The sequence below is a fragment of the Olea europaea genome, unplaced genomic scaffold (genome assembly GCF_002742605.1).
Source record: "Olea europaea var. sylvestris unplaced genomic scaffold, O_europaea_v1 scaffold956, whole genome shotgun sequence".
Taxonomy (NCBI): domain Eukaryota; kingdom Viridiplantae; phylum Streptophyta; class Magnoliopsida; order Lamiales; family Oleaceae; genus Olea; species Olea europaea.
In genome coordinates, this window is record NW_019268057.1 from 116,617 (window position 1) to 130,193 (window position 13,577).

The 13,577-nt window shown below is 33.4% G+C and overlaps 1 protein-coding gene across 1 annotated transcript; it reads right to left on the reverse strand.

The window, feature by feature from the left end:
• Positions 1 to 10,533: 10,533 nt before the first annotated feature.
• LOC111392652 (1-aminocyclopropane-1-carboxylate oxidase homolog 1-like) lies at positions 10,534 to 12,848 on the reverse strand. The gene is made up of 3 exons (XM_023018029.1): positions 12,245 to 12,848; positions 11,297 to 11,618; positions 10,534 to 10,921 (listed from the first exon to the last, which is right to left on the reverse strand). Exons 1-3 carry the CDS (start codon positions 12,772 to 12,774, stop codon positions 10,670 to 10,672), a joined length of 1,104 nt encoding a protein of 367 aa, XP_022873797.1. The 5' UTR covers positions 12,775 to 12,848; the 3' UTR covers positions 10,534 to 10,669.
• Positions 12,849 to 13,577: the final 729 nt, after the last annotated feature.

The window sequence follows — 13,577 nt, forward strand, 5'->3', positions numbered from 1 at the left end:
TGTTTGTTGATTTTAATTTTCAGCATCTGGCACTCTGATAAAATCCAACTTTCACATGTTCCTTTCAAAATCAAGGCCTTTTTTTTCATGTCATTTAATGTGTCGTACATATGCCTGTTATACCATCCTATGCTTCTGGTCCTCTGGACTGATTGTTAAAATACAAACACTAAGAACCAGATTGCAGAATATAATCTCAAAACACTAATTGCTCGACCGAAATGTTGAAAAGACATTTAAAAGTTTAATTAAGTTGTTGAAGAATGGACAAACTTCTTGTTTAAATTATGTCTTCAATTCACCCTCACATTTAGGCCATAATCAGTTTTTCATCAAAGACTTGAAGCACAATTTTTCAGGTGGAGACAAGAATAGAATCAAGGACCTCTGCCTGTTTCAATATCGGTATGAATTGATTGCAATAATGACAATCATGAGATAAATAAGTACAAAATAAGAACACCTAAATTTATGTGGAAACCCAATATGCGAAAAATTGTGAATACTCTCAATTGATATCTAAGCTCTATAACTCTCAAGATGTTGTTGAATGTAATTTGGAGATATGACAACGTGGAATATATAAGAAGCCTCTTTTTGGAGTTCTAGTTGAAGAAGAAAACTTAAAATCACGAAAAATCAGAAAAACTTCGTCGAGTGCCACCTTCTCAGTGCACGAGCCCAGCATCCGTTCACAAAACAGGGAGCCAGCGCCCCTCCAAGGCATTTTTCTCCATCTCATAGTCCTCTTCTAAGTTAATCCTTGATACAATTTGAACCTCATCAATTAGGATTATCAAACGAAAACTCATTAAACATCCTTTATCAAACCAAAAAATCTTTTCTCATGTATTCTAGAGCCTCTATGTGGAAGGCTTCTGAGGAAAAAAAAAAGCTGTTAAAGGCTTAGTTGATTTCAGGATTGTTAATATAACAAAAATTCTACTCAGCGTAAGAAGATCATTATGAAGTGAGTCGAGAATCAAATGATGTTAACCTCCATGCTTCTCTCATGTACACACAAGCCATTTTGTCTCTATCCATTTTTCTAGGTGCCAAATCATGGAATCCCCCTTTATGTTTTAGATGTGATGATCGAAGGAATTCTCAAGTTTTATGAACAAGATGCCGAGGTAAAGAAAGAGTATTATTCTCGTGGTCATATGAAGAAGGCGATTTGTCGTAGCAATGTGAATGTTTATGGATCATATTCTGCTAATTGGAGGAACACTGGCCATTTCTATGATGTCCTTGTTGATAATTGTATAAACCAATGTGATACTCATTCGATGAATCAAATACAAAGAGAAAAATGAAGAGAATGAGAAGAAAAACCAAAAAACTAAAGCAACCAAGGAATTAAGTTTAATAATGTATTACAAGAATCCTACCATAAAAAGGAAACTACCAAAATCAAATAATATTATTCTATATAAATAATATTATGTTACTATATTTTATATTCCCAACATTCCTTTTCAAGCTTATGATGCTACTGCAAGAAGCAGCTAGAGTTTGTCAAACAAAAAACGAAAACGATGAACTGACTGAGACTTCGTGAAGAAGCTAACAAGCTGCAATGATAAAGAGACAAAAGGTAGGAAAATTGTGCCAATCTGCGAATGATGACGAACCAAATGACATTCAATTTCAATATGCTTTGTGTGTTCATAGAACACAGAGTTGTGAGAGATTTGAATAACACTTTTATTAGCACAATACATAAGGGTTTGAGAGGATGGAGGAACACCCATGTCTGCAAGTAACCAACGAAACCATACAATCTCAATGGTTGTGAATGCCACAGCTCGATATTCTGTCTAAGTAGAGGAACAAGAAACAACAATTTGCTTCTTACTTTCCTAAAAGTTAAGGAAGTCATCCAAAAATATACGATAGCTAGTAGTGGACTTGTGATTAGTGTGGTTATTGGTCCAATCAGCATCAAAGTATGCATAGAGCACTAAAGAAGAGGTCGAAGGAAACAAAGGACTCTGAAAGCAAGTACCATGAAGATAGCATAAAATATGAACAACAGCTGCCCAATGAACTATAATAGGAGCTGAGATAAACAGATTAATAATCTGAACAGTATAATCAATAGCTAGACGTACGATGGTGAGATAAACTAGACATCTAACAATTGTGAGATACAATGTAGGATCAGTTAAAGGTATACTATCAGAGGGTAAATAACAAGCGTTGGACTCAAGAGGAGTATCAACAGTTTTATTATCAGTAAGATGAGCACGCTCAATCACATCCATAGCATACTTGGATTGAGAGAAAATATAAACTCTAGTAGGAGAAGCAATTTCTATTCCCAAAAAACAAGATAATACGCCCAAGTCCTTCTTTTCAAAACTCGAGCCAATTCTGATTTTAAATCAGTAATCCCATCGACATCATTATCAATAATAATCATATCATCCACATGTAGTAAAAGTAGAATGCGACCAGCTGAAGTGCATTGAAAGAATAGGATAGAGTGATGATGACTGGACGTAAAATCAAGAGAGCGAACAATAGTGGAGAATTTCTTGAATCAAGCACGAGGTGCTTGGTTGAGACCATAAATTGCCATTTTGAGTTTGTAAACATATCTAGTAGTGTGCGAGAGACAAGGAGGAAGGAACACATAAGCATCTTATTGAAGATATCCATTTAAAAGGCATTTTGACATCCAATTGAGAGAGTCTCTGCCGACGAACAAATACACCGCAATAAGTGTACGAACATTAGTAATCTTGACAATAAGAGCCAAAGTCTCCTCATAATTTAAATCATACTATTAATTAAAATCTTTAGCAACCAATTTAGCCCTTTAACGCTCAGCTAAACCATCAAATATGCTCTTAATCTTATAAACCCAACGAGAACCAATAACATGTTTATTTGGAAGTAATGTAACCAAATTCCAAGTGTTTGTCTTATGTACAACAGAGAGTTCATCAGCCATAGCTTGCCGCTAAAGAGGATCTAGAATAGCTTATTTATAGGAAGTAGGTTCAGAAAGCTTGTAAACATAGGTTAGAAAACGACAAGATGACTCAGAATAATAAGAATAAGCAAAATTAAATAAATAAATGGACTTATGAATACGTTGAGGATGTCGAGGAGGTTGTGGAGCAAGAGTTGGATCAATAATCTCAGACGGTGCTTGGGAGACATCAAAGGAGAAGGGGTATTGTGAGCCAGCACATGTGTACCTGTAGTACATGAAGGATTAACAGTACACTAGGTATGAGAAGATGTTCTATCAATATCATCAGAGAATGGATCAATATGAATGAGGTTAGTTTTAGTCACGTCATGAATATTATCAGAAATAGAAAAAATGGGATATGCTTGAGAAGCACGACATGACGAGCAACATATAATTTTTTTTTATCAAAACACCAATGCCTTTTTTAGCCTTATCTATAACCTAAGAAAATATAGATAGCAAAGTGAAATGTTAACTTACTATATTCCGCTTCAGGACGAATAACGAAGCAAGTAAAGTAAAAAAACTCTCAATAAGAATAATTAGGAGGATATCCAAACAACGTTTCAATGGATGATAAGCCTAAAGTGTGGAGATGGAATATTATTAATTAAAGACACAGTAGCGAGAACTGCTTCTCCCCAAAATTTATCGAGAAATTTGGCGGACAAGCGAAATGAATGAGCAGTTTTGACAATGTGCCTATACTTTAATTCAACAACATCATTTTGTTGTGAGGGTGTTAGTACACGAGGTTTGATGAATGTCACATCAAGAGCAAGCAATTCAGATAAATCAGTAGAAGTATATTCTCCACCCAAGTCAAATCTAAAGCACTTAATTACAATAAAATGTTGAGTTTTAACAAGTGCTCTAGAAAATGATAAATATAAAGAAATTCATAATGTAGTTTCATAAGATAAACCCAACACTAATGACTATAATCATCAATAAAAGACACATAATATCCAGACCCTCATTCTATAGGAATAGGAGCAGGTCTCCACAGATCAAAATAAACAAGATCAAATGGTACAATAGAATGAGAGAAAAGGGTAAAATAGAAAATTTAACTAATTTGCAACCACTACAATTAGAAATATCAAGAGTTATCAAATCTCCTGATTGACCTATAGAAACTAAAATTTCAAATGAATAATGAAAACATGTCCAAGGCAAGAATGCAACAAATAAAAACTAGAAGAAGAGGAATCAAAGAAAAAGATGACAAGTTAACACCAGTAGCTACAATATATGGTATCTCAGATTGTCCAGAACATAAAACCCTCGTTGTCTACAGCTTATCACAATTAGCTTCTGAGATTGAGGATCTTGCACATGACAAACAGTAGAAGAAAACAAGACTAAGTATCCAGAATCACACAAGTATCCAATAGAAATAAGATTCAAAGAGCTGAAACACAATAAATGTTTGAAGCAATAAATTATACATGTTAGCAGAACCAACACCCATTAAAGGCAATGATGTACCATCAACAGTCATTACAGACATGGACAAGTTAGAATGGCACAAGTCATTAAGGAAGTTTAAGTTAGATGACATGTGTTTGGAAGCCAGTGAGTTAAAGATCCATGAGGAGAAAAAAAAATACTTGAGAGACTCTAGAATAACCAACCTATATGAGTAGAGGATGACATAACATGTGGCTGTGTAGTTAAAAACTTTTGAAAATGCTCTGCTAAATTAACCAATATGGGACTAGAGGAAAGTAGTGCTTGAAGTATAGACAAGTCACCAGGTGGTAGCTCTGTTAGCATTGGGACGATAGGATCACTGTTGTGGCTGTTGCTTCTTTAGTAGCTTAGGATATTGAGACTTTCACTACCCCTTTTGTTTGCAAAGATACACTCATCATTAGCAACTCGTGCATAACCTTTGTTTTGATTCTGTGTGAATGGTCGAGAGAGTGTAGCAAACATCGAGGTGCTAGATGGAGGAAGAGATACTTTTTCTATAAGATATTTCAAACATGTTTCCTCAGCTACAAGTTTACTAACCACTGAATCAATTGAGGGAAGTGGAGTGTGAACTGTGTGATGTAAGATAGAGCTTTCAAGTCCCTCAAAATTACTGCAAAGTGTCATAGAAAACTTAATTGCTACTCTTCTCTAAAAGTAATGTATACCTTGTATGCTTTCAGTCCTATTGATTTTGTAAGAGCCAACTTATCCCAAATGGAATTCATAGCAATGTAAAATGCGAGAATATTCATATTCATATTCTTTACTGTGAAGCCCGTATATCAATCTCCAACTGATACCTCTTTGCAAAGTTAGATTTAGTGTATAACTTCTGAAAGTAATTCCAAACTTCCTTTGTTGTTTCAAATTTCGCCAATTGTGTAATAATGGATTGCTCAACAGAATAATGAATCTAAGTACGAATTTTCGCATTATTTGACTCCCAATTATCTAACTCTTCCACATAGTTCTCAATAGTGTTCTCAAGTTTCACAACGGTTTCAGTAACATAACCCCCCAATATTCTTTCTTTTAGAAAATTCCTCATCACAGTACTACAATATTAGTATTTTTTACCATTTAATCTGACACTAATATATTGAAGTGAATCATCCTTTTTAGTTTCCATAATGAAATCAACAAATAAACTACTACCAGTCAAAAGAAATCACCAAATTTCAAGAAAATGATGACAACTAACGTACCAACACGAACTACGACTAAAATATATTGTACAATACATTTATGACCAAACTAATACGGCCAAATTGTCAGAAACTCATCAAGGAAGAAACTATCTTTTTGATATATTGTTGGAAAATCAAACACGCGCTATTATAACCTACTCATTCATAGTCAAAGTCAAGAAAATTATTTAGTCAAAGTTCAAATTTCAATTGGTCAAAGTCAAAGTTAGATAGGGACTTAAATGGAATAAATTATTTTAGTTGGGACTTAATTTATTATGAAAAATATTTTGAAGATTTAAATTGGACAAAATAAAATTTTGGGATTTATATATTTTTGGAAGTTTAGGATTTAACTTTATATTATATTGAAGAAGAGGGGCTTCCTTTGAAATTTAAGTTAGTGGCCACTTATTTTATTACCTTAAACCCATTTTCATTCTCATTTTACACACATAGAGAGAATGGGAGAGGGTAGAGAGAGAGGGAGAGAGAAAGAGATAGAGAGACCGAGAAGAAAAGGAAGGAAAACTTGGGTTCAAGCTTTTCAATTTCTTCAAGAGGTAAAGACAATTTTTTTTTTTTTGCTTTTGAATCAATGTGAAAAATACCAATTTTTAGCAAACCCCAGATTTTAAATTGGATGTTTGAGTAAAGATTATTTGATGAAATTATTCACTTGAAAGAATGATTTAATGAAGCAAGATATATATTAAATTGGTTGAAGTGTGATTGCTAGTTTTCACTAGATTGAAAGGGATAAAATATTAATATACTTTGAATGAAGGTTATTTGAGGAATCAGTTATTAGTAAAGGGATTAGAATAAAATGGAATTCACTCTAATTGATCAAAGGAAAATTTGGGACATTTATTCAAGTATCAAGAAATTTAGTTTAAGTGTACTGTCATTATAGATAAAAGGTTTTTTATTTTGATAGTGGTTAACTTGGTTATTTTGTAACGTATTTCAGGTGGTAGCGAGGAGATCAAAAAACTTATCTACCTTCATAGCCTGTAGCTTAACTAGTGAGTGGATAAAAAATTATTTTTCAGAAATAAGTATTTATTTAATTTATATTAAATCAGAAAATTAATTATTTCATACATTTGGTTTGACAGCATAATCTTTAAAATAAAGTGGATTTAATAATTAGTTCTTTTAAGGTTAAATTCAGTTCAGTTAAATCATTTGATTAGCATGTTGTATAAACATTAAATATTTCAGCATATTTAAATTTTTTTTAGAACCACCAGAAAGTTCCCAAGTTACTTTACTGTAGTTTGCACATGTGTGAATGTGTTTCCACAGTATACGACTCCTTATGGTTATTTTATCCATCTGCACTGGTGTGAATTTGTTTCTACAGTGTATGATTACTTATGGTGATTTTACCAACTCTACGCTATTGTAAATGTGTTTCTATAGTGTATGACCTGATTATAGCCTTCGGGCAGCTCTGTATACGTATGACTAGAATTATAGAATTTCGGAACTACAAAATTACAGAATTGAATAGCTTTGCCATACATATTAGTACTAATCGATATATGAGTAAGGTTATTCCGAGTACCTTTTTGGTGTGGTTTTCAAGTATTATACAACTTATCAAATTTTCGACTACAGAATTCAGCTTATTCAATTTTTCAAGTAATGATTTGAGCTTATAGTACTGTAAAATGATATTTTCACTTATATTTACTGATGTCAAAGTATTTATATTTGTTATACCTTACAGTTGCTTATCTAGAATTAAGAACAAAGAATTTTATGATGCAATCATGTTTAGTTTTGAAAGTGTGGCTAAATTTCAGAAATTCTCAATGTTTTAATAGAGCAAGAATTTTTAGAAAATATGCATAAATGGAAAATGTGTACTCATTTGCAAATTATCCACTCAATGAACTATAAGCTCATATATCTTTTCACATTTTTCTTTATCAAATAATAGCTGAGTTGAGTAGCTATAGAGCATGTCAATCCATCGAATTGAGTCACACATCATTAGTTGTATGACCTGCTTTATCAGATTATATAGTACATGTTATGTAGCTTATGTCTGAAAAGGTTATCATGGACTCACTGCATATTTGGTATCTTTAGTACACTTAAGGATTGTTGGTTGTAAAGCAAGTAAATATAAATTTGTCAGTATTTTATTTTGAATAGTTAGTATTTTGAGAGACTTGAGTATTATATTTTAAATTTATATGTACGGGTTTTCTCAAATTGATTTATGTTTAAGTGATTTTAATTTATATATCATGGAAAACTCTGTCAAAATTCTGTTAAAAATATTTTTCAATCAAGCAAGTCAAATTTGCCTTGGGGTGGGTCCAACGTTTAGCTCGTATCTATCATCGGTGCACGGCACTTGTCTAGTCCATTAAGGTGATTCGGGACGAGTCGTTTCACATGCCCTCTTGCATTGCCCCAACGTCNGAGGAGGAGGAGGAGGAGGACCAAAAAATTTAAGCCACCAAGGAATTAGGTTTAATAATGAAACAACTTGTTTATACATTACAAGAATCCTACCACAGAAAAGAAATTACTATTATCAAATAATATCATACTATATAAATAATATTATGTCACTATATTTTATTATTATATTTTGTATTCCAACACTCGTATCACTTTGAACCTTGTGAATTGTCCGCAATTTGCAGACGTAACTGCCATCTTGTTGAACTTCATGATCTATCCATTCATGAAAACTAGATTGTTCATGCTTCTCACCCACGTGTAATTGGCCTCCTAAAAGGTCCTTTTATAGTGTAGGAATTTATGGTCAACTGATACATGTATAGAATACCGTATGGTAATTAGACCTGACTGGATCGACACAGTCCAACACTTAATATGGTTCCTTGGATGCTTTCATAAGACTATTGACAAATGGTAGAAAACAGATTTCAGCTGTTGGCCTTATGCAGATACCGGCATCTCATCAATATTATTGTGCAAAACTTCAATAGAGATAGTAACCTAGAGGTCATCTATAAATAAGACAGCGATTTTCAAATTGCAAAAGAAGTTAAAATATTGAATTGTCATTACTTTGTCTTACTGTTAAATAAAAAGCAAATAAAATTGGAAAGAAGTTCCAAATTCTCCTTCCATCTAGAAACTTCAGTAGGATCTTACAATTGGACACCAGCGGTGGACCTACTTGAGGCCTAACGGGTCGGCCACTCTCACTCGATTTTCAGAGGTTCTCCAGGTTTTTTTAGGTTTTTGGATTTTTTCTCGAGGTTTTTTGGTTTATCCTCCACTCAACTTTCGTCCTGGGTCCACCCCTATTGGACACTATATATACTTATTGTTTAAATAACCAGGCGCCTATCGAACACAATGCCTTAGCACCATCTGTGTGCTCACCACTAAGCTAGCTTAACTCGCAGCTCATTGGTCTAGCAGGACTTTGTTTCCTGACGATCAATTAGTTTGCTATCGACATTTGTTATCATCAGTCAGCTTAGTAGATTTACCATGCGGAAGGTTATGTGTAACTGTTATATTTATTAGCTCATTATCTGGAGTGAAATTATGAAGTACGTCAATCAAGCTACAAAGCTGGGAGAAGAAATATTCGAGTTATTATCCGAAATTATTGGGAACAAGCAAACACACTGATCCTTCGTTATTAACTATTATTTTACAATTGAGATTGTGATGAATTTTAAAAGGTATTCTAAATTTAGTTGTCTTCAATTGAGATTTTAATGAAATTCATTAAAATTTAGGTGTCCCTAATTGAGATTTTAATAAAATCATTTAAAATTTAGGCATCCTCAATAATTAGTAGATTTATAAAGATTTTAAAATACTTGGATGAATTACAAACTTAAAAATACATATAAGCAATTTTTTTGAAATTTAACCATATTTGCTAAGATTCTTATTGAATTTGTAAGAATCTATTCAAATTCACAAAACTCATTAGAATTGATTACAGAACAGAACAAACCGTTGCAACATCGAGCTACCTAAATCAAAGTTCTACTTACTTATCTATCTTGAGCAATTTATAATCCTTTAAAATACATTAAAATCTTAGTTGAGAACATCCCCGCAAATCTGCTGTCTCCCAACTCCTCCAGGATAACAACTCGGTTAATGTTCCATCCCTATCTGGGAGTTTCGTAGATGATATTGGAACCTCCTTCAGGTTAGTTTATGAGTAAAAGGGGTTTTGAATTCACTAATTAATCCATTGCTATAGCATGTCACATTACCGTGAAAACAGGGAAAAACCTACAAGACTAGTTTACGCCTAAAAGGGCCTCAAATTTCACTCATTATTTTCATTGATCCTTCAAATAGATCAATGTTCAGATGATATTATATGATGAATTCAAAACATCCGAGCACAGATTTCTTGCCAATCGAGTCAGACCAAGGATTTCTGTGGTGTGCTTCTTCACCATTGTTGATGAACCACCAAAAAATTTATGGTCCAATCAAAGGAGTTGATATCAGAAGAAAGCCCCCACTATACAAAGAATTTACAGTTAGTAAATATGTCACCAAGGTTTACTCCCAGCTAATGATAAATCTGGGCTTGAGGATTTCAAGTTATAAGGCTAGCAATTTCTGCATAGCAAAGAAGTGAAGCTATTTCATAGTCTATTTACATATATCTCCTGTTACATAGAATATAACTGCATTTTTTGTGTCACAACAAACTAAGTTTCGTTTCTAAAAAAAAAAAATGGAGCAACCAAAGCTTTCATAATCTTATTCAATTGTCAAGCGGATAACTGGAAAACTGCCTTTCATTTACTGAAACATCCACTTTATCTTGAACGTCTTGAAATCAAACAAATTGTCAAATTCAGTTATTATTAGATAAACATTGTTGCATTATAACAAAGAAATACACATTATCAAGCATTTATTCAACAGAAATTTCAAATATCTTCAGTTATTACATAAATAGAAATTATCATGTGACAGGACAATTACATTTTCAATAATTTTCACAAGAAACAGTACCGCTTCCCTTGCCATTTTACGCCTTGCAATAATTGAGAAGAAAATTCTCATCAAGTCCAGCAGTAACAAACTTCATTATATAGTCCTGCAACAGGACCTCTTTGTATACTGGAGGATTTTCTTCTGATATCAACTCTTTGATGGGGCCATAGAAAACCTTATCCTTGTTTATAGGTCCAGAGAAAAAGCATGCCACGGAAATCCTTGGCCCAAGATGATTAGCAACTACTCTGTGCTTATTGCTTCTGAATTTTCCGTTTGATACCAACTATATGCCAAAAGTCAAATGAGAAAAAAAAGTAAAAATGGCCAACAATCGGGCAAAAACAAAATTAGAAACAAACACAAGCAAACACACATATTTAATCACCTGGATGCAGATCAATTAGAAGAAAAAATCCTACACCAGAAAAGGAATGAGAAGCATGTATAAAAACGTGCATAACTTTTAGTTCAGGTGTTGGATTTTTGTCTGTGAGTACAATTTGGAAGCGTTTTTTAATTCTACACATTTTTAATCACACCCATCGACATCGATGAACAGGTTGATCCCCTGGTCGTGGTATATATATACTTAATTATAAGGCTTCAGAATCTAACGAAGTATTTATATGTATGTATGAATTTATGCATGTATCTGTACCTGAAGAAGATCCCCAATATTAATTACTAATGCCCCATGAATGGGTTGAACATCAACCAATTGGTTTTGAAAGAAAATCTGGAGGCCGTTGATTTGGTTTTGCAGGAGAATGGTGAAAAATCCAGGATCTGAATGCTTCGCGGTTCCCAGAGTGAGTTCTGGCTCAGGGCATTCTGGATAATAGTGAGTGGTAAGGCGGTGCCCTTCAGCACAGCCCATGTTTCTTAGGTGTTCAGGTTCGAGTCCAAGAGCCTCTGATAATAATGCAAGCAGAATATTTCCCAATTCTTCGACATGTTTTGAGTACTCTACAGCTGACTTCCTGTGAATTAATGGCATGTTTGATAAGATCTGGATAGTAATAAGCTGTATGAAGGAAAAAGAATTTAAAATCTCATTCACTGTATTGTTGAGTGCTCTCGAGTACTGCAAACCAAATATGCACTAAATGTATAAACATGAAAATCAACTTACTCATGCAAATAGCCAATTAAGTGATCTGGTTATGCTAACTTGATCCGCGTTGAATTTCCTCATAATTTTTTTTTTAATACACACACACACACATTCTTCTGAATATATAAAAAGAATTTAAAATCTCATTCACTGTATTGTTGAGTGCTCTCGAGTACTGCAAACCAAATATGCACTAAATGTATAAACATGGAAATCAACTTACTCATGCAAATAGCCAATTAAGTGATCTGGTTATGCTAACTTGATCCGCGTTGAATTTCCTCATAATTTTTTTTTTTTAATACACACACACACATTCTTCTGAATATACAGTTTGATATTGTAATGACTGATCATTACAGATATTAGAAGCTCATGTATTAGCAAAAGGGAGTTCAGGTAGCTAGCATATTCATTCTAATCAAAATTGCAAGCAAATAGTGTAAAGAAAAATAAGCGATTTCCTAAGCTGCCATCAAATCAAGTACATACCTACATAAAGCTGGCAATTCCTTGGAATCGTTTTGATGAGGATCTGAAAATGAAAGAGTCAGCGTGTCCCTCCAGCTAGCATTCCTTGATGAGAACAAATCGTAGTTGCTATTAAATATGACCCTTCTCGTATTATCCCTCGTGTAGTATTTCTTTTTCTCTTCAACATCCTGCTCATTGAATTTCAGTATTCCATCAAGCATCTCATCAAGCACATTTAAGGGTATCCCGTGATTCACCACCTGAAAAAATCCCCATGTTTCAGATGCGATTCTTACTTCTTCTACAATCTGTTTATGCTGGTCGACTTTATCCAGACCTCCCATATCAATCACTGGAACTTCAATTTGAGCCCTCTTGTGATTCAGCTCTTCCTCCAGTTCGTCAGCTGGTCTTACAAAAATCTTGGGAATTTTTTGCAATCCAGAATCGATTAATCCCTTAACACCAGCTTTTGTTTCATCAAAAGCCTTCAATTCTTGCATTCTGTCATATTCTTGGGCACCTGAGGCATCCATTGCTGCTGCCATTAGATGCAAATTATAGGTGGATGGCCACTGTTTGATCCTTGCACTATATATCAAGAAGGTATTGACTTAAACTGTATAATTCTTTATACTGAAANTATAGGTGGATGGCCACTGTTTGATCCTTGCACTATATATCAAGAAGGTATTGACTTAAACTGTATAATTCTTTATACTGAAACTGGATCTATATTGTAACAGGTGGGGATTTCTTAATGGAAATAATATTGCATAATTCAACAACTAGAAATTAACAATTCTTGACATTATAAAATCGTGTATTAAAAGTTTAAATAGAAATAAGTTCGCTTAGTTCGTCAATTTATATTAATTTCCGAATTGATGAGAACAGTTGACTTTTTTTGTTTGCTTTGTCTCAATTGGCACATGTGCGTCGTGGAATAAAATTATATTTTAGGAGGTTTATCTTGGAAGGCTACATTTAGGGAGGGGGAGGAAATTCTATATAATAATTTACATTTGAATTGCAAATTTTCTAATTGTAATAATCCGTGTCTGTCATGAAATCACATCATTAACACTCCTGATTTAACATATTGTACATTTTAATATTAAATTCGATAAGACATTATTATATTTTGGTTGTATGAACAAGATAGCTCGAAGAAATTACTTCACATGATTTAAATTAAACATTATTAAAAAGAAAATAAGATAGTGATTATTAATTTGAAAATGGAATATATGTTATCGTGACGAACATGGTGATGACATAAAATAGTCTGCAAGAATAGAGGTTCATCGTGCATAAAGATGCAACATGAAGGTTGAAGTGAATCGAGTCG